The 25,839-nt window shown below is 43.8% G+C and overlaps 1 protein-coding gene across 10 annotated transcripts in view; it reads left to right on the forward strand.

The window, feature by feature from the left end:
• DLG2 (discs large MAGUK scaffold protein 2) overlaps nucleotides 1–25,839 on the forward strand; it is a 2,359,657-nt gene that overhangs the window by 1,437,442 nt on the left and 896,376 nt on the right. For all 10 annotated transcript variants that reach the window (XM_082244450.1, XM_082244453.1, XM_082244456.1 and 7 more), the window contains one exon: nucleotides 146–196. In XM_082244450.1, the coding sequence (XP_082100576.1) occupies nucleotides 146–196 (51 nt within the window). The remainder of the gene's footprint in view (nucleotides 1–145; nucleotides 197–25,839) is intronic.

Below are 25,839 nucleotides of genomic sequence, written 5' to 3' on the forward strand. Positions count from 1 at the left end.
TGTGCTTAATGCTAAACAGACTAAAAGAGAGTTTTCTAATATATTATACTAGAAATGGCTTGTATGACAACATATTTTGTTTTGTTATGTAAATTATTTGATTATAATACGAGGAAACAATTTAATGCTCTTTTTTTTTTTCTAGATCAACGGGTCGGAAATTGAATATGAATTTGAAGAAATTACATTGGAGCGGGTAGGTTTAATTACATTAGTAAATTTTCTTCTATGTACAGTGATTAAAATGTATACATTTTCAATGTTCATATTGTACGTACTGTAATTAATGTTCTTTTCCTAGCCTTCACAGTTGCTGAATCTGAGAATTGTTTACTTGCTAGTTCAACATGGAAATATACTATATGTTTGTGTTTTGTCTGCCACCAAAAATTTTGGTTTCCAAAACTATCTTTTTGTTTATTATAACCTGTGGAAGACCTTTGAATGCCTAACTCATCTTGTGATATACAACCCAATTCATGTGAGACATCGAAGCGTGTCCTTTGGATTGAGTGCTGGTACCGCTACTATATATATATATATATATATATATATATATATATGTTTATTTATGTTGTACATACAGTGTATGTGTAGGCAGGCTTTTATTGTTGGGATATCCACTCTCTCTATTTGTCTTGCCTTTGAGAAAGTATACCTAAAGGCAAAACTTTTTTTTTTTTTTGTTTGGATAGAGTGGAGAAGGATAAGAAGGCTTGTCAGTTTTTATTGCTGTCTGTCAGGGGAGGACTGGGCCAGGGGGCAGGGGGGCAATTGCCCCCTGGGCCACTCTGATGCCCCGTAAAAAGGCTGTACCGCTTCTGCCACAGACATGCCTAAAGGATTCCTGGTGAAGAGAAGTAAAAAGTCCCGCCACTGACCTACTGAGTGCGGGTTGAAAACAAGGACAGAGCGCAGGCCTCCACCCCCCCCCCTCCCAGCATGGATGGTGTAAATTGTGTCTGAGCAGAGGTCAGTTCCATGCCCCACTGGAGACTCTTCTCCCCCGGGCGGCCCCGGCCGAGCTGTCCTAGCTCCCCCCAACCGCCCCCCTGCTGGCCAGGTTGGGAACCCAGATTCAGCCGGTAAGCTTAGAGTATCTGGAGCAAGACTTTAGCTTGGAATGGGGGTCAGGAGGAGGATGGAAGAGGGAGAGTGAGAGGGGGGCAGATTAGATGCACCATGGGCCTCTGGTTTGTATTTGCCCCCTGGGCTGAAAGTTACCAGTCAGCCCCTGCTGTCTGTGCTTGTGTTAAGGAGATTCACACTTCCTATTTGTCCTGTTTATCATTTTCAGTGAAAGTAAAAGAAAATCCCACATTTTGTGTTGTCCCCAGAAAGGTGGTGAAATCTTTCAATGGGGACACTCTTTCTGGGGACCTGGGGGTCTCCAAGAAATTCCTTTATTTGCAGCGATTTCCTCTCACTTCCTATTTGGCTATAAGACAAGAAGTGAAGCAAAATCTCCACAGTGGAACACAGATGCTGAAAAAATTCTAATGTTTACTCTATCCTTACTCTATCCAAAATTGAAAAAAAGTTTTCCCTATAGTTCTACTTTGAAAGATGTAGAAAAAATCCATAGTTTTGTCAATAGAATGGCAATAAAGACAACATTGTATAATGTGGAGACTTGTACTAATGGCATTTTTCATTATATTAAAGCGGTCGTTTGCCTGCAAATGAAATTTACCTTGTTTTGTTTCCCATGAAAAGAATCGGACATTTTTTGTGAGTGTGGAGAAAGTACCTTTTTTCATTGTACTCACTTCCACTTCCTCATAAATTGCCTAGGTGTGGGAGACGTTGCCTTGGATTCCCCCACAACCTTCTGGGATAACGTCTCACAGGCTTATGCAGGCATGGTAGGGAGCTAGCTGGGAGTCAGGGCAGCCATCAAAAGTTTTGGGGCCCCTCACAAAATTTTAGGCCTGGGCCCTCCTGTAGCCTGACCACCAAAATTTCCCATGGCCCGCCCACTGGCTCTCCACCAAGTCCTTCGGTGCATCCACTTTTATTTTAACACTCTTATTTTAACACTCTTCAATTGTACTCACTTCCACTTCCTCGTAAATTGCCTAGGTGTGGGAGACGTTGCCTTGGATTCCCCCACAACCTTCTGGGATAACGTCTCACAGGCTTATGCAGGCATGGTAGGGAGCTAGCTGGGAGTCAGGGCAGCCATCAAAAGTTTTGGGGCCCCTCACAAAATTTTAGGCCTGGGCCCTCCTGTGGCCTGACCACCAAAATTTCCCATGGCCCGCCCACTGGCTCTCCACCAAGTCCTTCGGTGCATCCACTTTTATTTTAACACTCTTAAAACTTAATATATAAAGAAAAGTGTATTATTCCCCATCCCTGCACAGAATTATCCGCCCCTTTCCACAATATATTCCAATCCCCGCCCAGAATTATCCATCCCTTTTCACAATGTTTTCCCCTCCCTGCCCAGAATAATCCATCCCTTTCCACAATGTATCCCCATCTCCGCCCAGAATTATCTATTCCTCTCTACAATGTATGCCCAATCCCCGCCCAGAGTTATCCATCCCTTTGCACAAGGTATCCCTATCCCTGCCCAGAATCCTGGAGAGCGGTGGATAATTCTGGGCAGGGATGGGCATTGTTGTGGAAACGAATGAATAATTCTGGGCGCGGATGGGGATACATTGTAGAGAGGGATAGATAATTCTAGGCGGGATGGGGGATACTTTGTGGAAAGGTATGGATAATTCTGGGTGAGTATCAGGATACATTGTGGAAAGGGATGGATAATTCTGGGTGAGTATCAGGATACATTGTGGAGAGGGATGGATAATTCTGGGCGAGGATGGGGATATGTTGTGGAAAGGGATGGATAATTCTGGGTGAGGATATGGATATATTGTTGCGAGGGATGGATAATTCTGGGCGATGGGATATATTGTGGAGAGGGATGGATGAATCTGGTCTGGGTGGGGATGAGAATGATGGAGTTGCATTGTGAAAATGAATGAGGATGATTCTGGGTGAGGATGAGCATTACAGTGTGAAGAGCCTCTCCACAATGTAACTCTCACCCCCACCCAGAATCATCCTCATCCATTTTCACAATACAACTCCATCATGCCAGCTTGTCAGCTTGTCCCATCTGAGGACCTAGGAGAATAAATAAATGAGTCCAATCAACAGCACAAATGGCACAGCAGTAGCACATCGCTGCACACACAAAACTCGATCGGTGACTTACCCTGCTATCTCGTATCTGCTCCATGCACCTGCGAGGACTGGGGCCACTTCACCCATTGACCAGCTGACCACACCCTCTGCCCGAGTGCTGCCCAATCAGACGAATATTAACTATCCTTGCAACAGCAGGCTCCGCCTCAGCAGGAAATGAAGCAGAGCGAGCTGGTCAGGTTCCCCTGCGGGCTCATCTCTTTTGCTGTCGCTGCACGAGCAGGGGGGGTGGTTGAGGAGGTGCCAGTGAAATTAATCACGGCTGATTCTGCAGGGCAGGGGTGGGGAACCTTTTTTCTGCCAAGGGCCATTTGGATATTTATAACATCATTCAGGGGCCGTACAAAATTATCAACTTAAAAATGAACCTGTTATATTTGGTTAAACATTTAATTAACTCACACCTAATGTGATGGCTGGAACTGCTTCTTTTTGGTGAGGTGTATGATGTTAGCTGGTATTGATGATGTTGCTACTCACAGCTGGTTTTCCAGATTTGCATCGGTCAGTCTGGAGCACAGTCGACTCTTTGCGGTGGTAAGCTTTGAAAAGAACTGCTGGTGGGTACTGCTGGCGGGTACTGCTGGTGGGTACTGCTGGCTGGTACTGATGGTGGGTACTGTTGGCTGGTACTGCTGGTGGATACTTCTGGCTGGTACTGCTGGTGGGTACAGCTGGCTGGTAGTGCTGGTGGGTACTTCTGGCTGGTACTGCTGGTGGGTACTTCTGGCTGGTACTGCTGGTGGGAAATGCTGGCTGGTACTGCTGTGGGTACTTCTGGCTGGTACTGCTGATGGGTACAGCTGGCTGGTAGTGCTGGTGGGTACTTCTGGCTGGTACTGCTGGTGGGTACAGCTGGCTGGTAGTGCTGGTGGGTACTTCTGGCTGGTACAGCTGGTGGGTACTGCTGGCTGGTACTGCTGGTGGGAAATGATGGCTGGTACTGCTGTGGGTAGTGCTGGCTCAGGCTGGTACTGCTAGCTGGTACTCTGCTGTGCTGTGGGTACTGCTGGCTGGTACTGCTGGCTCAGGCTGGTACTGCTGTGGGTACTGCTGGCTCAGGCTGGTACACTGCTGGCTGGTACTGCTGGCTCACGCTGGTACTGCTGACTGGTACTGCTGGCTGGTACTCTGCTGTGCTGTGGGTACTGCTGGCTGGTACTGCTGTGGGTACTGCTGGCTGGTACTGCTGGCTCAGGCTGGTACTGCTGTGGGTACTGCTGGCTCAGGCTGGTAGTGCTGGTTGGTACTGCTGGTGGGAAATTCTGGCTAGAGACTCAGGAGCGGTGCCGCACTGGAGGAAGATGCTTCCTGTCTCTCGGCTAGTCTCCTCACAGGCAGAGTGCATTTGATATCACTCTACCTGTGACTCACTCAGACTGTCAGGATGGAACCAAAATGATTTTGGGGGGCGTGGGGCCGGGGCACAGGCCGGGCCCCCTTGGAAGCTCGGGCCCCTTACAAGTGTACTACCCGTACCCCCCTGATGGCGGCCCTGCTGGGAGTCATCAGGAACTGACAGCCAGCTACCAATACCAAGTTGGAGGAACAAGCACCCTGAGAAACATCAACTGTGTAGAAGACCACTCTAAGGATTTGGATACTTACTAGTCCTGAAAGTCCAAAGTCAGCAGCTACAGTATTTGAATTTTCCCATTCCCTGCAGATGTTCCTCCTTAGAGCAGAACTCAATTATATCTGAGCACCACAAGCTACAAACCCGATTTAGTTCATTTTTAATATTCGTTTTTAATATTCAAAGCAAACTCACCCATCCATCCAGGTCTCCATGTTTTATTTTGTTAAAAAAAATTCTTAAAAAATACCCTCTAGCATTTATAGCCATGGCCATCTTATGTAAGGGGAGATGATTCATGGAGCATTTACTTCCTGGATTTCATCTGCCCTTAGCTCTATAAGAAAAAAAAACATGCCCTGGGATGTATGACATAATTTTGGCCTAAGCCAGAAATCAAGAAGCAACTGAAGAAATGTTTAAAAAAATGTTTAAAACAAGTTATTATAATATATCTTCCTATTTATGTATTAATATTAGCTGTATAAGGACTTAAACCCCAAGGTATACTTACATAAATAAATGATCTTCCCTACTCCTACTCTTCCCTACATTATTGAAAGTCACAAATAAACATACTGTTCTAAAATGTTTGGCCAAACGCATAAATACAAACAATAAAAGCATACAAAAATGTTTGGTTTTATAGGTTCTTGTTTGTATTTGTGTCTTTGGTCTAAAATGTTATTGTGTTTTGTGTTTTATACTGCATGAGGTTTGTTGGACAGTCTAAAAGTAGGGGAGATAATTTATTTATGTAAATATACCTTGGGGTTGAGTCTAAACCAGGATTTTCTGGTAATCTTTGTTGTTCTGAATTTTAATACCGGTGACACCTCCAGGTCATTAGTATAGATTTTGGTAGAGTAGGAATTTGAGGATTTTCTTTTTAGTGTAGCACCCTCCTAGGTAGGCTCCAAAGAGAAAGTATAGCTTTGGGTCCTGTCTGCTTACCAGAAGGACTGTAGGTAAATCTATATTGTTCTCTGCTTACCAGAGAGCAGGATCTGCTAGTGAGGTCTGCTCATTGTGCTTGGGTGCCACTCGTTCTGTCTGCAGAGTGCTTCACACTGGTCCAATAGGGAGGCATATTGGACAGTGGGAAGAAACCTGACGAATGAGAGCGTAGGTGTTTGATACAGCTCTGGTGATTTGACAGAGAAAAAGTGCCTCGGTGCATGTTGGGATACTGTATAAAAGCCAGGAGCACATGTGCTCGGGGTCTTTCGGCTGGATAGCCGAGTGCCAGAGGGAGGGAGGGAGGTGGCTGTCTCCTCCTCTGCATAGGGGTTGTGAGGCATAAGGTGGTCGACCTGAGGGCCTAGACTAGAGAGTGCCAGTGAGGAGCTGAACCCAGAGGTCCAGGGAAGCTGACTGGAAGGGGAGACACTGGAGGATCTGATTCTGCATTACAGTGAGTACAGATCTGTGTCAAGGGGCCTGACCCTGAGGGGGGCCACACCTGCAGCTAGAAGAGTCAGTTGGTAGGGTGTCAGTAAAGGGGATGCTACTGAGTGTCCTGAAGATAATGTAGGATCACCAAGTCTATTGCTGGAGAGAAAAGAGCAAGGAGACCTAACCCTTTCCATACAAGTGGCAGTATGGATTAAACAGTGCTACTGTTTCCACAAGCAACCCTTTGAGGCAAGTGGGAGTTGTTATTTTATATTGTGAAAAGTTACAGTTGGGGTATCCCACTATTCCCTTTTCCCATCTAAATTCCAAAATAAATACTAAACAACTAATACCCCTGGACTGTTTATTGTGTGACGAGCCATCGGGAATAAGGAGGGATATACGTACTATTCCTTAAGTGACTGTGTGCTGGTAATCAGAGGAGGCCAGAGTAGTCATCTTACAGCAGGCCCTACGGGGACAGTACTACATTAATTTTATATAGGAATATAAGGATTGAAAATATTTACGTAATGTTGGTTAAAAGAGTTTAGTTCTACTTTAAGATTTCCTCTCACTTTCTTTTATGTATCCAGGACAGGAAGAGGAGGGAAATCTGTACACCAGGGCACAGGCGGCAAAAAATTAACTGATGGGTTTTAAGTAGTGATTGACCGATATCGTTTTTTTATTGCCGATATTTTAGTCATCGCATCGGTATCAGCCGATATTGGCCGAAATTTTCGTACATTAAAAAAAAAAAATGTATTTATTTATTTTTTGACAGGTACTCTTGTGAAGGGATCTGGGTGTTTAAAAGACCCTAAACCTCTCCTCTACTCTTAAAAGCATTCAAAACGCCAAGTTTGGCTGTTTTGAATGCTGTAATTTTTTTTTAATTTGGCGCCAGTACCCGGAAGTGATGTCATGACATCACTTCTGGGTTTTTACATGGAGACCTGATCAGAGCCGAATACGGCTTTCATCGGGTCTTCTCTTCGGTGGTCATGCAGGCTGGTTGCCCGCGTCTCCCGATGGGAGACCTGGGCGAGCCGCGGAAGGTGGCGGGAGGGGGGGGATGTCCCATCCCGCTCCTTGTAATGACAGCCGAGCGGCTTCTCAGCCGCATCGGTTGTCATTACAAGACAGCCGACTGTCTTGGACGCCAGTACTGGGGTGATGCCTCTAGCTGCAGGCATCACTCCGGTACAGCACTTTCCCGAAATATCGGCAATATCGGTAACCTCAGGGGCCTATTCCGATATATCGGGGAAAGTGCAGATCGGCCTCCAATATATTGGCTTTGCCGATAATCGGTCGATCCCTAGTTTTAACTCTTCAAGACTTCAAAATAAAAAGGTTTTGCCTATGTATACATTTTCAAGACATTTGACAATATATAAAAAGCCTATTAGACCTTGAATTAATTGTGCTAATTATCTCACCCAGTTTTTTTTTCCCTAAAAACAGAGTGTGCTCCTGTCCAGATACCCCAGCACACATTTGCTTTGGGAATGGGAGAAACTGCTAAACGTGTTATGAAAAATATTTTTGAAGATATCATCTTTAAAAAGTTAGAAAGGATAGTGTTGACAGACCAAATTTACTCATGTGTACCGTTCTTTTCCATATCATCAGAAACACATCGATTTTTATCTGCCAATATGCTTCTTGCCATTCAATAATTCACATAACACTGTACATGGGGGTCCCATTTTCGTGGTAATTGTTCAAAAACTTACCAGATGGCAACTTTTAAACTTCACTACATGAAATTTTCATGGTGGGTTTCCTGTTGGTTAGGTTAGACATTAGGGTTAATTTACTAAAATAGATGCTGTTCCATTTAAAAAAAATTGTAAAAAAGGTGACACTGTTTTCACTTTGTTTACAGGGTTATATGGGAAGGGTATTGAAAAAAAAATATATTGTAAATAAATTATTGGGTATTCAATGTGAGCTATCATTGGATTTGATAGATGAAAAGCCTCTACACCTAATTAAAGCAATTCAGTTGAGTATCAAAACTCTAAAAAAGAGTTTTTAGTTTACATTGATACCATTGAATAGTATTAATAGATCCTAAATCTGACCTCCAGCCTTCCCTTCAGTCTTGAACAGTTGTACAGACCCCTCTCCTGTACTGAAATTGAGACCAAAGAAAAATGTGGACTTTATGATGCCAATCATAACACCAGGGAAATAAAGATAAACAAGCACATAATAAAAGCATAAAAATATATTATACACCATCATGCTAAAAGGTTATACAGTATATAAAAAAGGGCGATATACAATCTGAAAAAAGAGAGTTTCCCTGACAGAACGCTAGTCGTGCTTTGCCCAAATATTCTAGATAAATAGAAGACATACGGTTAGCTACACATTGTAATACAATACAATGATACAGGGCCAAAAATGCAAGAGGAGGTTCCATGTTCTCGACATTACCTAGGGCTGTAAGCAGTACCCAAATGGGCAGGAATGAAGTGTCGGGACAAGATCTTCTAGAGCTCAGGGCGAATATGCCAAACTGCCCCCCCCCCCCCCCAGATGTATGAGCATCATGTGTCAGCAAAAAATTGCCCACAAAAACACTGAGCACTAACCTGCATGCTTACCCTTAAGCATAAATTCCCCCTCCTCCCAGTAAAAATCGCCCCCTTCCCCCTGCTGAAATTCCCCCATCTCAGCACAAATCTTTGCCTCCCCCCATCCCCAGCTCAAAATGCCCCCGCTTCCCCAGAAAAAAATGTACCTCTCATAGCAAAAACCCTCTAACCCTAACATTTTCCCTACAAGTACTCTTCTTCTCTCTTCCCTCACTTCAATTCCCCTCTCTCCCAGCACAAATTCCCCCCAAATCCCCCCACCTAGCACAAATATTCTTCCCCCATCTCTCTCCCAACACAAATCCCACAATTCACCACTCTTAGCACCCCCCAAAATTCCCCTCCTGGAACAATATCTACCCCCTGAAGCCCCCAAATCTCCCCTTCCAAACACAAATCCCCTCCCCTCCCACCAATCTCTCCCCCACCTCACATGACATCACAGTGCCCAGGGTAGTCGCCCCTTCTACCCCCCCCCTGTCCTGGCCCTGCAGGGATGCTTGTGGCATCATAATATGGGCACATAACCATATTAGGTCAATAATGTCATTATCATCGCCACCCCTTTGTGTATGTCACCTGTGGGGCAGAGAATCTCCCGCCCAAAGCTAACTTTCAAGCCAAACCAAAGCGTATCCCTAGTGTCCGTTGAGACAGAAACGTTGGTGATGTTGTCAGCAGAACAAGTGGTGAGGGTTAATTTTCCAATGTGGGAACCAGTTCCATGGACACCTGCCTTAGGAAGGGAATTCTCCTCATTTTGTAGAAATTTACAGTTGCGTCTTCGAGGCTGAGTTTGAAGGAAAATTTCCCCATCAGGACTGAAACAGGAAAAACCCTATCGAAAAAAAAAAAAAAGTTTGGTTATATATAAAGTATAACTTGTGTTTTATCGTGTACGGTGCATTAAAGGCCTCCTTTATTTTTATTTGAGTTTGTATTTTTATGGCTCACAGCAACATCTGCCATCCAAGGGATACAAACTCCTAACACATTCATTTGTGGCTTCATTATACAAACATACGAGGAACAGCTTGTTTAAATTTTAGCTATATATTACTGAAGTCATTTTACAATCAGTGTTAAAGGAATGATTTTCACCTAATTATCTTTCTCAGTAGTGTCTGCCACTGTCGCCTACCGAATACTAATGGATATATTAAAATTATTAGTGACTGCGTCGCTTCGGTTTCTTGCGATTTCAATATACGCATTTAATTAGGAAAGAATCTTTAAAGCGGTGGACTGTGAAGCTGAAAGTTCTTTTATGACTGCCAATTCCTTGTAATGCCGCTGCGGCCAGACTAAAATTGCCGTTTATTCGCCGCAACCGTCGGACTACCTGTTTTTGACCCAAAACAATGCAAATCCGTTATGCTGGACACGTTCTTCTTAAAGCAGAAATTTCAATAGAGGTATTTGAGTTCTCTATCTGTAACATACAATGACTATTCTGCACTTTGTATACACTGATTAATCACACATATAAGAGTTGTTTTCTTTTACCTGCTGAAGGATTTGTATTTCTTTCTCCCCAGTGCTAAGATTTACGCAGCTCTACCACACAGCACAGCCCCATTTGGTAGGTGTCACTTTTACCCCTAACACATTTGGTCAGACACTTCTGTGTTCTTTACTTATAGTAGCCCATCCTCTGAGTAAGCCCGAATGGGTGAAATGCTTTAGTATGGGCATTCCATAGGTAAAGACTGTCATTTTTGGCTTTGGGGAATAAAGTTGTTGATACTTGTGATGTCATTGAAGTGTATCGAAAGAAAAATGTTATGGGGCATGGGGCGGGATTTTATAGATACCGTCTATGACCAATAATAAAGTATTCAAAATTGTAGATACTGTTGATTAATAAAAATAAATAATTTTATTAGGAGATCATATAAAAAGTATAAACATACGACATACATATAGAAACATAAGGACTAACATAAGTCTTGAACCTGAATATAAAAATGCACAGGAATACAAGTCAGCAGAGCTATATGGATTGAAAGAATGATTGTAGCAGACCATAAAGGAATACCAAAGGGCCAAATGGTTGGCCTAACAAAACTGGGAGACCTTCTTGAAGGTGGTTACCCACTATCCGACACGTTTCGCAGCAATTCTGTGGATAGAAAAAAAGTGTGTGAGCCCTGTACACAAACAGAAGCTAAGTGAACCCTTTCGGGTGGTGTCATAGTTAAAGAATTATGTAGGTCCATGGTTCAAAAAGATAGCAGCCAGCCAGCCGGGAAGTGGGTGACTTGGTTGTGGTGATGGGGGTCTCCGTTAGTGAAGGGATCAGTGTACTTGGATCCCTTCTCTAATGGTGCAGACCTCATCCTGGGTCTCACTGCAATATGGGGCTTTCTAAGGACCTGGCCTGGGAATCCCAGGTGTGAGGCCTCAAGGAGAATAATTCCCCAGTGAGCCCAGTGTGGAATTCACTAAAGTATGGAGCAAAGTGAGTGTCATCAAAGTCAGGGAGGGTGATTTGTAACAGGCTGGCGCAGCTGGGATGTGTTCAACATTACTGACTCAGAAATGCTACAGATACAGGTGGCAAGCAATGAGGGAGATGCTCACCCACGGTGTCATAAGAGAGAGATGTATGTGAGGTTGTGACAGGGAATGCTGCTTTAACGTCGCCTCAAGCATGTATCTGCAATTCCTCTGTCAGCCCCTGGAGGGCAGAAGACCACAACAGTGACACCCCCATATACCTGCTAACACGCAGATGCGTGGAACACCCTTGTATCCCATGCGGGTAAAACACAGCCCTTACACAGGTGCATGCTTAAGTACACCCCTGTGAACAAAGCCGAACACTAAGTGCTATATAGGAAATGTTACTGTTGCAGCAAGATGCCTGAGCAAAGACAGCTCTGTGTGATTCTGTTCCTAGTCTTCCTAGGCAGTTCCTCCTCCAGTTCCAGTTTCTGATTCCCATTGGCAATTCAGCTAACTTGTGACTACAATTCTTGTTTCTTTTACAACAATCTCATCACTTGATTCTGTTTATTTCATTGCTGGCAGTGTAAATGGATCCAATAGCTGAAACATGGGAGCCATTCTACAGCAAAATCCACCACTTGTGAATACAGGGCAGCGTCTTAACTTGTTAACCTCAGTTCTTATTAGGGTCTGCACTTTTCTGGTCATGCGGGGGCTGCTAAGCAATCCTGAGGGCATGTGCTGCTAAAGTATCTTTTATCCATGCTGTATGGCCCATTTATGGACAATGGGAGACCTTTAGTATCAAGCCCTGAGGTCTATTCATAGAGTGAAGGGAGGAAACATTGCATGTACATCTGTCTCCTGAGCCTAGAAAATTTCTCAACCAGTGCTTCCAAGCTACATCCTACCGCATGCAATTGGCTCTCTTAAAAGGGGTACCTGTCAGGGTGCAAGGAAACCAGACCACACAAAGATGCAAGTAAAATAAAGCAATTTATTTATGCAACAATAATTATCACACAGCAAGAGCAAGGAGCCAAATCAAGAACAGCCGTGGTCAAGTTCGGAAGCTGGTAGTCATCCAAGCCAGGATTGAGTCCAGGAACAGGTAGTCATCCAAACCGAGAGAGTCCAGAAGCTAGTAATCTGCCGAAGCCGGGTCGTCTTCTCATTCGGGGTCCTCTGCCAATGCGGAATCCAGAGCCAGGAAGGTCGTCAGCCAAGCCAAGTCATGCACGGAGAAACCACAGAGACCAGAGGACTGCTAGCGGCGATGCACCTTGGAGCACAAATGCAATGGTAAGGTCTGAAAGCCATCAGGTGATATATATAGTCAGGTGTGCAACATCCTCACTTAGCGATGCCCAGGCAGCAGACAAGTGATGATGCAAACAAAGTTTATAAGAGACAGCAGTCTGCACATGTCCAAGATGGCTGCCAACAGGAAGGCATGGTAATACCTTGACAGTACCTGAGATTTAACCCTATTATATTCAGAAACCTACTGATTTTCAACCAACTTTTTTCACTGATTATTCTGTGAGGCCATACATGTCTTTTTCTGGGAGTCCAACCCGCTCTGACTCCTTCATTGGGGAATCAAAGCTAAAGGGCATGTTGCCATTCACAAAAAAATACTTTAGCAGCACATGCCCTCAAGACTCAACTAGAGCTTAATTTGTCACAGTTAAAAAGACACATAATAAGACCCAATGCTAATGTGTAAGTGATGGGACTTACTATGTTTTTTTATTTAACCACTTGCTGACTGCCTAACGACGATTTACGTCGGCAGTCAGCCCCTCACAGGCAACACGTCTACGTCGCTAGCCTGTGAGGGTCTAGGGAGCGAGCGCTCCCGCTCGCTCACAGACCCCCCCCCCCCCCCCGCGCGTGAGTGACCGGCGGAAACCCGCGATCGTCGGTTACAGAGGGAGAAAGGCAGGCGGCTAATGTAAACAAAGCTGCCTGTCATTCTTCCCTGTGTAGCAGCACAGATCATACGGTCCTGCTATGTAGGACCGTTGATCTGTGCTGTTACACCACTAGCCACATCCAATCACAGTAAGAAACACTCCCCTAGGGACACACATAACTCCTCCCTCTCAAATAAAGTTAACCCCTTCACTGCCAGTGTCATTTTTACAGTAACAGTGCATATTTATAGCACTGATTACTGTAGTAATGTCACTGGTAGCCCCAAAAGTGTCAAAAATGTCAGTCAAGGGTCCGATCTGTCCGCCGCAATGTCGCAGTCCCGCAAAAAAAATCGCTGATCGCCGCCATTACTCGTTAAAAAAAAAATAATAAAAATGACAAAAATCTTTCCCTTGGTTAGTAAACGCAATAACTTTTGCGCAAACCAATCAAAATACTCTTTTTGCGATTTTTTTTTACCAAACATATGTAGCAAAAAACAAATTGGCCTAAAATGTTAAAAAAATTTGATTTTTACATTTTTTGGGGGGGGGGGATGTCATATAAAAAATGTGAAAAATATTCTTTTTGCAAAATTGTCGCTCTTTTTTTTTGTTTATAGCGCATGATCAAAAAATCACACAGGTGATCAAATACCACCAAAAGAAAGCTCTGTTTGTGTGGAAAAAAGGCCATCAATTTCATTTGGGTACACCGTTGTACGACCGCGCAATTGTCCGTTAAAATCACGCAGTGCCGAATCGCAAAATAGGCCCTGGTCAGGAAGGGGGTAAAATCTTCCATATCTCATGGAATGCACCATATCTATTGAGGACATCAGGGATCTGTGAGTTTTTGTCTGTTTACATTGTCACTTACCACTGGACTTCTTTCCTTTGCCCACCAGTAACAGGCCCCCTCTTTCCTGAGTATTTTTCACCACTCAGAAAACAGAACTTCTGTTTGCATATTACAATTAGAAAGTAGGGTCAAATCTCTTAAAGCTGGTGAGGTTGCAGGAGGCACATAAGTTTGCTTTCCTTTCATGACGGGACTACAATCTCATCATATTTCCTTCTCCATTCAATGGTTTATTTTTTTGGCATTGGGCTACTAGTGATGGTATAATTTGTCCTAGAAATCCAATCCACTCCACAGATGCGAAGAGTGGACAAATCTTGAAGGCTTTATCATCCAGAAGAATGTGGGCCAAAATGGCAAATGACAAGACAGGGCTGCAGGGATTTTCAGTGCCATCAGCGCAGTATTAGGAAAAGAGCAGTCTTCTTTATTAAGTGTAATAAAAAATTAAAAATTCTAGATCTCGGGGAAACAAAAAGGTTCTTTATGCAACATAGGTGGCACATATCATAGCTTTTAGCATTGTGCTGTAGAATCGGACTTTGAAATTGCACATAAGCTTTTCCTGCGATAAAACTGAAGAGACTTGGATTGCTCAGAGGATATTGTTAAGTCCTGCTGTACTGAGAGCCTTGAAGCGGGCCTTGGTAGTTGGAGCTTCCAGCACAACTTCTCTGCTTTCAAGTGTTTCTTCAAGGACAGAAGAATTGTGATGCATACATGAACAGCAAGTCTTGTACAGCTTGCCTTTGAAAATATTACATTTTGTGAGAGAGATAACTTGAAAGATACAATTGCATAGAAAATCTATTCTGCCCACAGTTAACTTTAGCTCTTCTAATATTGATTAAATGTTGCTTAAATACAAAACTACAGCTTAGTATGTACACTAGTCTTGTTGTTTTTTGCACTGCTGAATCAGTGTGTTCTACACCACCTGTATAGCCATCTTGATATCACCACCTCTGCCAACTTCTAGGATTCTTCTGGACCTAGCATTTTTTTCTGTGATCTTAAAAGAGGAAGTGTGGGAAATTATACAAAAATCTATACTTACCTACATGGCTGCAGCATCAGTCCAATTCTTCAGCTGCCCCCCCCCCCCTGCTGCCTTTAACCACTTAAGCCCCGGAAGAATTTTACCCCCTTCCTGACCAGGGTTTTTTTTGCGATTCGGCACTGCGTGACTTTAACAGACAATTGCGCGGTCGTGCAACGCTGTACCTAAACGAATTTGACTTCCTTTTTTTCCCACAAACAGAGCTTTCTTTTGGTGGCATTTGATCACCTGTGCGATTTTTACTTTTTGCGCTATAAACAAAAAAATAGCGACAATTTTGCAAAAATAACAATATTTTTCACATTGTTTTATATGAAATTCCCCAAAAAAAAAATGTAAAAATCTAAATTTTTTAAAATTTTAGGTCAATCTGTTTTATGCTACATATGTTAAAAAATCGCAAAAAGCGTATTTTGATTGGTTTGCGCAAAAGTTATCGCATTTACTAACAAAGGGAAAGATTTTTGTCATTTTTGGTGGGTTTTTTTTAACGCGTAATGGCAGCGATCTGCGATTTTTTTTGCGGTACTGCGACATTGCGGTGGACAGATCGGACCCTTGACTGACATTTTTGACACTTTTGGGGTTACCAGTGACATTACTACAGTAATCAGTGCTATACATATGCACTCTTACTGCAAAATGACACTGGCAGGGAAGGGGTTAACTTTATTGGGGAAGGAGGGGTTAAGTGTGTCCCTAGGGGCGTGATTCTAACTGTGATTGGACATGGCTACTGGTGTAGGAACAGTGATCAACGGTCCTACATAGTACAACCGTATGATCTCTATTCATACACAGGGGAGAATGACAGGCGGCTTGTTTACATTAGCCGCCTGCCTTTCTCCCTTCACGGCGGATGATCGCGATTGACCGGCGGACATCAGGTCCGCCAGTCACACGCACGGACTTCCTAGGGAACGAGCCGGGCGGGAGCGTGCCTCCGCGGGCACGCGCTTGCCCGCTATTGGCTCACAAGCAAGTGACAGGCTAGTGATGTACCCATACGTCACTTTGCCTGGCCGGGGGGCTGGCTGCCGCAGTATATGTACTTGCGGCGGTCGGCAACCGGTTAAGACCGAGAACTGAGTGAACACATGATCACTGATCGCTCAGTTCTCCATTTTCACTGAGCAGAGAATAAGGATTGTCAATCACCACTCTCTTCTCTGCCCCTCCAGTGCTCACACGAGTGCAGGGCTGGGAAAGGGGATGGGAGTGGCTGTTTCAGGCTTTAAACTGCATGCTGAGAGACTGAGTCAGCTGCTGGTCAGGCATCTGAGTGGATGCCAACCTTAAAGTCAGGATCCTTGTCAGAGCCTACACTGGCTCTGTAACGTCAGCTGACAGTGCACTTGAGCCCACTGTCAGCTGAATGTGGGTCACAGGAGTGCAGAAATAAGTGCACTCCTGTGACCCAGAAGAGAAGTATAGTCAAAAAGTCTTTGGCCATACTTCTCTTTTTAGCAGCCATTGATGATGCAGGAAAAATGTGTTCTGCTCTCTTTGGCTAACCCTAAAACATATGTATAGCTACCCCCAAAGGGGGTATGTAGTACTGTAGCTGCCAGTCACACAAACAACATTCCATCCACTCCGGCTTAATTAAAGTCTAGGGGTTGTCCTCTTAAGATTTTTAGCTTCCAGAACTTTAACAGGAGAGGAATAAGGGGCATGAGATACTCCAAAACACTTGGAACAGGTGGCAAAGGACACTCTTCTCTTAGTAAATGTAGCAGAGTCCTGGCTTTTATAGCTGGGGACCATGAGCCAGGTCTCTCGGATTACGCTCTTGTAGGGAGTCAGTCAGGGTCTATACTCACAAGTCCTACAGCAGATACATCCTCAGACTCAATCCCTTAATAGAGAAGCCCAGCATCCAGTCCAGAGGTGCTTCAGGAACAAGCAGCCTTCTGAACCTCACAGATCCATCCCTGTTGGGGAAAAGATTATCTCCTCAAGGCTTCAGGTTATTTACCAACTCCCTGACCACCTTCTGATCACATCTGCCCAGGGACTGGCCAGGGCATAGTAAATATTCAGGACAGTCATTTGAATTTCCTAACCTAACTCCCAGCCTGTTAAACCATGAGCAGACCAAGGCTAAAGATTACTGCTTCTCCTCCCGCTGATTTGTTGTAGTGCCCAGTTTGTGGCAAAGTTAATGCTGGTAGGAGGAGTCAGCAAAGGGATGAGCTCATTAGTCTGCAGTTGCTCCTTCATTATTCAATCACAGGCTGTGGTTGAGAGATGGCCGAGTTGTATTTCTTGAAGCTGAACTCAAACTAGATATAGAAGGTATAAATGAATGCTCTGTAATCGTATATCATCATGTTATGTCTTTTGTAAATACAAGTGCTTCAATTTGGTCTGCTATCAGACTCGTGTGGTCCTTGCTCAGCAAGGCTGGAGTTTAGGAGGAAGAAGTAGTTCTTACTAGGAGCATGCTGATAGGAGGTGGATACAGAGTGACAAATGATCACTGTGCTACTTCTCGTTTCACTGTGCACTCACAGACTGGAGTGAATTCATGGTGACCTGGGCTCAGAGGAACAGTGTTAAAGCGGAGTTCCGGGCACAAAAACGACCTATTTTTTTTTGTGCCCATCCGCTTGGTCTCCTTCACCTGAAAAGGAATTGGATAGTTAGGCTTTTTTTTTTTTTTTTCACTCGCCTTGTAATTGTAGATTGAAAATACTCACCTATTCTCTACTTCCTCCCTCGGTGCCGCGGCTCCGACGTCACTTCCTGTCTTGCAATGATTCCTGGGAGCTGAACGTCATCGCTCCCAGGAATCAATGCGATGGCATCGGCCCCACTCGTCACTTCCGGGACGACGCCGCATTCCCTGCTAAACAGCTTCTGGACATGCCCAGAAGCTGTGGAGGAATGCGGTGCCGCACCGGAAGTGACAAGAGGGGCCGATGCAGGCGCATTCTGGGAGAAGAAGAGGACGCAGAAGAGGATCGCGCTGGCTTCAGCTGCCCACAACAGAGATGGCAACGCTGGAGAAGAAATTTTAAAAGTGAGTATTTCTTCTTGTAGGTAAGTGCGAACCAGGACAGATCAGAGGCTAGCCATTGTGGAATGTACTAGCCCTGACTGTCCCGGGGGTATGTTCACTGAAAAAAAGTTTTTGTGCCCGGAACTCCGCTTTAAGTTGGGCTAGCCATTAGACTGAGGACATTAAAAGGAAGAAAAAAGTACTGCAGGGGAAATGTCAGGATTGAAGTTGAATATTGCAGCAAACATTGGCTTGTTATTTTAGTCTGCTATAATTGCAGTAGGGAAAGGTCAGGTCACCATATTAGGCCACAATCTCCGCAATGGAATGGCATAAATACAGATTTGTTGGCGGGTAAAACAGCTCAAATATATACATTTTTGCAATATATGATAACACAATGAGACTTGGTAGATGGAGCACTGAGTCTCTGCCAGCACCAGAACTGGAATATACATGTTGGGTATATGAACTCCTTAAAAATGTCTTCTTGGTGGCAACATAAAAAGTTTGCTGTGAATGAAATACTAGCCCTGTGACAGGGAGTTTTGGATCTTCTTAGAAAGTCAAATTATTCTCCAGTGCATTGTGGAGTGACAGAAAATCTATATGTAGTCTTTTGTGTTAAGGCTATCACGCCTGGAGCGAAACTTTTGATCTCTCTCTTGAGACAATAATAATTATGGCAATGATCCTTTCGGCTTAGAGGAATTATCAAAGCAAGGTTTCAGAAAGCGACTAATGAGTATAAAATGTATAGTCTCTTATATCTCTGAAATGTGCTTCTGCAATGATATTGATTGATGAAAGTCATACACAAAACCAATGCTTGCGAAAAAAATAAAAAATGACACATTTAAAAAAAAAAGTAATAGAATTAAATAAAAATGTAATTAACATTGAAAAGTTAAAGAATTAAATTCAAGATAACATTTGCCATTGTATTTACATAATTAAATAATGATTGAAGAATAGATCACTTTATTATTATTATTATTATTAGTTCTTAAAATTAACTTTTCACTAAAATGTGAGGTTCTTTATTACATACTGCCCCCTCTCCCCATCTGTAAGTACAAAAATTAGATTTGAAAAGGAAGAAAATATATTTGCCGTATCGCTGACTTTTGTACTGGAGACATGTGAGTCCATGGCGGCAGTATCCAGGGCTGGTATTTTCAGGGTGGACTGCAGGTCCAAGCAATCTCCCTACATAGTGGATGTGACAGCAGGCAGGCTTGCTCTCTGAGTTAGAACTGCCCCTTCCCCCCTCCCTCTCTCTTCTCTGTAAGCAGCTGGAGATTACATGCTGTAGCCTGTCTTTGTCTTCTTTCCCATGCACCAGACTCTGTTTCTGGGTAGAGCCCTCCTCCCTTTTTATTATCAGCACAGGGAGAGAGGCAGAGCTCAGCAAACCTGTGGGAAGCAAGTTAGCTATTTCCCTCCTGGCTGAGGCAGCAGCTATCTTGCTAGCCAGCATTGCAACCTGCTTACAGATGACTGTCCCTGTTTGTTCTTTCCTCATTGGACAGAGGAGTAGCAGCGGTAACTACTGGCTCCGGCTGCTGTCAATCACAGCCAGTGAGGAGTTAGCCAGGGGAAGTGAGAGCTGTGTTCTGTATCTTGATGTTTTATGAATTAAAAAAAAAAAAAAACACTAAAGTTAGCACAATTGTTTGTATAATGTGAAAGAAGATGTTACGCCTAGTAAATAGATACCTAACATTTCACGCTTTAAAAATGCGCACACTTGTAGAACTTAGGTATTTAAAAATCTCCATAGGCATCACTTTAAAGATTTTTACAGGTTACCTGTTTTGAGTTACAGAGGGGGTCTTAGGCTAGAATTATTGCTCTTGCTCTAATATTCATGGCGATACTTCACATGTGTTATTTGAACACCGTTTAGATATACGGGCGCAACATATGTATGCATTCGCTTATGCATGCAAGCACACGGAGACGGGGGAGCTTTAATTTTTTTTTTATTATTGCCTATTTTACTTTTCTTTTTTTTTTGACAATTTCCCTTTACACTTTTTTTTTTTGTTTGAACACTTTTATTCCTATTTCAAGGAATGTAAACATCCCTTGTAAAAGGAATAGGGCATGGCAGGTCCTCTTTACAGCGAGATCTGGGGTCTATAAGTCCCCAGATCTCATCTCTAGGCTGGAAAGCCTGAGAAAAAAAAACATCTTGGTTTCCCAGTAGGGATGATCGAACTTTTGAAAAGTTCGGTTCGGCCAGAACATCCGAACTACCCGAAAGTTCGGCCCGGATTTCAGAACCCCATTGAAATCAATGGACCCGAACTTCGGTAATCAAAAAACACCATTTTAAAGCCCCTAAAAAGTGCCTAGGGTTCTGGGTCATGCCCCAGGGACTATTAATCACACAAAAAAAAGTTCTTAAAAATTGTCATTTTTGATAAAAAAGCCAATTATTGAAAAAATTTAAAAAAAAGAGATTTTTTGATTTTGACTTTGGATTTAGTATCTGGGGGGTCTAAAAGGTGTACCTGTAAAGTTTCAGCTCTGTAGCATGTCCAGAACCAGAAAAAAAAGATACTTTTTCATTAGAGCAGGGAACTTGGGACCCCACTTTTACACCTATATGATCTTTTTTTGGGGGTTCTGGACATGCTACAGAGCTGAAACTTCACAGGTACACCTTTTAGACCCCCCAGACACAAAATCACACAAAAAAAGTTCTTAAAAATTGTCATTTTTGATAGATTTTTGATAGAGAGCCAATTATTGAAAAAATTAAAAAAAAAAAAAAAAAAAAAAAAAAAAAAAAATTCTTTGGATTTAGTATCTGGGGGGTCTAAAATGTGTACATGTGAAGTTTCAGCTCTGTAGCATGTCCAGAACCAGAAAAAAAGAAGATTGTTTGTATTTGTGCAATTATAGATCTGGAATATGGCTTCTCGCTTTTCACACCTTGCCGGTTTAATAGCAGGCGTTTTTTTTTTGGGCATTTTTTTGGGTTCTTTGGAGTCAGGAAAAACATCTGAACTTGTGTATAGTGGTACTGTATACACAAGTTCAGATGTTTTGCCTGCCTCCAAAAACCCCCAAAAAATACCTTCAACAACACACCTGGGCGTTTTTCTTTTTGGCGCTAGCGTTTTTTTTGGGCATTTTTTTTGGTTCTTTGGAGGCAGGCAAAACATCTGAACTTGTGTATAGTGGTATATATAGCACTATACACAAGTTCAGATGTTTTTCCTGCCTCAAAAGAACCCCAAAAAATGCCCAAAAAAAACCGCCTGCTATTAAACCGGCAAGGTGTGAAAAGCGAGAAGCCAACTACCTGTGCTGAAAGTTTTCTAATACAAACAATCTTTTTTTTATGGTTCTGGACAAGCTACAGAGCTGAAACTTCACAGGTACACTTTTTAGACCCCCCAGATACTAAATCCAAAGAATTTTTTTTATTTTTGGCGGCGGCGGCGAAGCCATATTACAGAAACGAAAGTCAGATAAGAGAAAATAGCTTTTCTCTATTGCGGTCACCCTGCTATGGAAGGGTTCGGTCACCCTGCCATAGCAGTCAGTGTCAGTTCACCCTACACTACATTACGGTCACCCTGCTATGGAAGGGTTCGGTCACCCTGCCATAGCAGTCAGTGTCAGTTCACCCTACACTACATTACGGTCACCCTGCTATGGAAGGGTTCGGTCACCCTGCCATAGCAGTCAGTGTCAGTTCACCCTACACTACATTACGGTCACCCTGACATGGAAGGGTTCGGTCACCCTGCCATAGCAGTCAGTTAACCCTACACTACATTACGGTCACCCTGACACTTCATACTTTCCCTACAGAAACTAAATTTTTGAAGCTAACTAAAGTGTAAAGGAGCACTCTAACTACACTAGATATCCCTTTCCTCACACTAATAAATGCTAAATGACACTTTTAAAGTAAAATTAGCAGAACTGCTTCCACTCTCTTCCATGTCCTGTATTACAATGCTAGGAATTTGGCGGGGGCTATCTTATATACTGGGGGGCGTATTCACTAATGATTGGTCTAGGGATCCCCTAGTCACTCCAATCACATTCCTAGCATTCTTCTGCCCCCTCAATTGGCTTTTGCTAATGGTTCTGGTCCAATCACAGGCTTTTAAAGCCCATTTCCTGTCCCATTGCATTTTGGTCGGTTCTGGTTGCCGAATTCCGAACTTTTTGGGCAAAAAGTTCTAAATTCGGCCGAACCTCGAACACCCAATGTTCGGGCCGAACCGATGGTGGACCCGAACCGTTCGATCATCCCTATTTCCCAGCCGAAGCAACAGCAGTGTTCACATCTGCCGAGACCAGAAGTGACGTCATAACGTCGCGCCCAGCCTCCGAAGGTCATAAAGACTGCCGGGGACCATCTTTGATAAACGGCTTCCACCTCTAGGCTGGAAAGCCTGAGATTAAAAAAAAAAAAAACATCTTGGTTTCCCAGCCGAGGAAAGAGCAGTGTTCACATCTGCCGAGGCTGGACGTGACGGCATAACGTCACACCCGGCTTCTGAAGGTCATAAAGACTGCCGGGGACCATCTTTGATAAACGGCTGCCACTCCGCGATTCATTCTCGACGATCACACGGGCGAGCCGTTAGAAGCACCGGAGCGCGGCTGGAGGTGGGCAGCTGGAGGTGCAGCTGCACCCATCATTCAGATTTAACCACTTAAACTCCAGGACGTCATATGACATCCACCTAAGGAGAAATGGTTAACTATTTTTACCTATAGAATCAATTTATTGATTGTAGATGAGAGGAGGGGACCGTATAAAATAGGCAGACCTTGCATAATAGTGCAAGGATCCCATTGGGGCCCCCTTCATAAATGTCCATTGTGCACACACTTTAAAGTCTATTATTTCATGTGTGCATGGTGCTCATGTGCATTGCATTACCACATACCCTTTATTTTAAAGTCTAAATTATAAACAGCATTCAAACTGCCATTCATTTGTTGCCCTCTTGAAGTTGTCAACTTCCTTTATATAGGGGGCCCTCAAGCACAGGTGGTCACGTATAACATTCAATGAACATAGTGCTACAAAAGATATTGCAGACACGCAACAGGAGCTGGCTAAAGACTACAGGCATGCCTTAGTAGATGGCCTGCCAAAGGACCTGTTGAAGACTAGGGAGTCAAACTAGAGACACATTATATAATACTGTCAAAGATAACTGCTATTACAGCCCCTTTAGAAATCAATGCTTCAACATTAGTGCTCCCAACAGCCCTCTTTAAATGTGTCTTGTGGCACATTTGATATTTCTCACAGCAAGATCTGTTATAAAAGATCAGAGGAAAAAAAGCATAAAAAGAAGAAATGGATGGGCAGCACACAAAAAGTGAGATAGTGAGAAATAAATAAACCAAACCATTTAACTACTAGAAGTCCAAAGAATATTTTTTTTTTTCTTGCCCAAGCAAGTACCTAGGTAAGGTAAAACAGACTACTGTCCGCAGGAGCCCTGAGGGTTGTACAAAAAGTACCAAAGGGAAACGTGCCAGGTTGGGCACCATGGGTCTAAGGGGTAAGGAATATTGAAATATGGGCACTTTATTCCTCGCTCCCATAGGCCTCCTCCCTTCCCTGTGACCATCAACAGAAGTTACCCCTCTTCGTCGCTCATCCAGTCTCAACTTATCTGACTTTATAAAGTACAATTCAGAACCAGTGGTCCTTCATTGTATGTGAGTATGTAGAGGGCCCAAAAAGGAGGAGAGTGTTTTAGCATGCCAGCTGCAGGGAGAGTGAGGAATAAGGTAAATATTTTTTCCTATCCCTCTACCCTCTAGACCAGGGGTTTCCTATCTTTATAAACAAAGGCTCCAGTTTATTGTCCTTCAGACTTTAGGGGTTGCCAGACTGTGGCCAGTGGGAGTGGAAAATGTCTTGGTGTCAGTGGAAGTAAACAATGTCCAATCTTTGGTATTAGAGGGATGAATAAAACCCCATCATTGGTATCAGTGGGATGATTAGTGTCCCATCATTGGTGTTAGTGGAAGGAATAGTGCCTCATTAGTGGGAGGATTAGTGTCCCATCATTGGTGTCAGTAGAAGGAATAGTGCCCCATCATTGGTATCAGTGGAAGGATTAGTGTCCCATCATTAGTGTTAGTGGAAAGAATAGTGCCCCATCATTGGTATCAGTGGGAGGAATAGTGCCCCCTCATTGGTGTCAGTAGAAGGATAAGTGCCCCATCATTGGTGTCAGTGGGAGGAATAGTGCCCAATCATTGGTGTCAGTGGAAGGAATAGTGCCCCATCATTGGTGTCAGTAGAAGGAATGGTGTCCTATCATTGGTGTCAGTGGGAGGATTAGTGACCCATCACTGGTGTCAGTGGGAGGAATACTGCTACATTATTGACTTCAGTAGGAGGATTAGTGTCTCATCATTGGTGTCAGTGGGAGGATTAGTGACCCATCACTAGTGTCAGTGGGAGGATTAGTGGCCCATCATTGATGTCAGTGGGAGGATTAGTGTCCCATCACTGGTGTCAGTGAGAGGATTAGTGTCCCATTATTGGTGTCAGTGGAAGGAATAGTGCCCCATCATTGTTGTCAGTAGGAGGATTAGCGTCCCATCATTGATGTCAGTGGGAATAATAATGCCCCAAGGGCCAGATAAAGGCAAGCAAAGAGCCACATGTGGACCCTGGGCTTCAGATTGGAGACCAATGCCCTAGACTGAATGAACAGTTACCCATTGCTGTGAAAGAGGGTAGCAACTGAATGGCAGAGTTTGACTGTTGGAAATGGAAATCAGCTTTAAATGGACTGCCAGTGCTCCACAAAGCATGTAAAGCCCCCCTTTGTTCCCATCTGTGCGTTGTGGTGTGTGCTTGAAATTGCATAAGGGTGCCATTCAAAACTATCTGCCATGACGCATAGGTGTAAAGCTAACCTTGTAAAGAGTGCTATTTGTCCGTCTGTGCAGAAACGTGCGGGTAAAGCCTGTGTTGATAAGGATGTGTCTCTCGCACTGAAATGTCTGAATTAACGCTGAATATCAGGGTATTATTTATTTTTTTTGCAGTTACATTTGTTCAACTTGGAGCAATGTGATTACTGTATATATATATATAGTCCATACCTGATTGATATCTGTGGAAACAGAGAATCACTGTAATAGCAGCCACTTCTAAAGTGATCCTCGTCTTCCGGACTGCAGCTGACCAGGCATTTTCTGATTGTATGAGGTGGAGATTGTGATGTCAGTGCCCTGCCTCTCCACTTCGTCCAATCAGAGAATATTTGACATTTGAGAAAAATGCAAGACTTTCTCTGAATGGTGCCTGAGCCAAACAAGCGACCCCCCCTAGGGTTTCTATGCAGCATGGCAGCCATTCGGCAATGAATGTACAATATATATTGAAACCAGGGCCGGCCTTTGGGGTGTACGAGCTGTACGGCCGCACAGGGTGCCATGGGCAACAGGGGCCATGCGGCCATCACAGCTCGCAGTCAGTTACTCACAGGACGAGACTCGTCCAGCGAGTCACAGCAGGCGCTGCCAGGGCAAATCCCCCTGCCCTGGGGCTGGCTGAAGATCAATGCAGCATCGCGGCACCGACACCTGAAAAAAAAATGGCCCTGGCCGGCCCGACAGGTACACTGCGCATGCACTGCAGCTCGGAAAGCCCGTACATGCTCAGCTATTCTCGGGCAGACGGCGCATGCGCAGTGACGTGTTGGCGCCGGGCGGCGCCATTTTTAAA

This window comes from Pelophylax lessonae (genome assembly GCF_965119305.1).
Source record: "Pelophylax lessonae genome assembly, chromosome: 2".
NCBI lineage: Eukaryota > Metazoa > Chordata > Amphibia > Anura > Ranidae > Pelophylax > Pelophylax lessonae.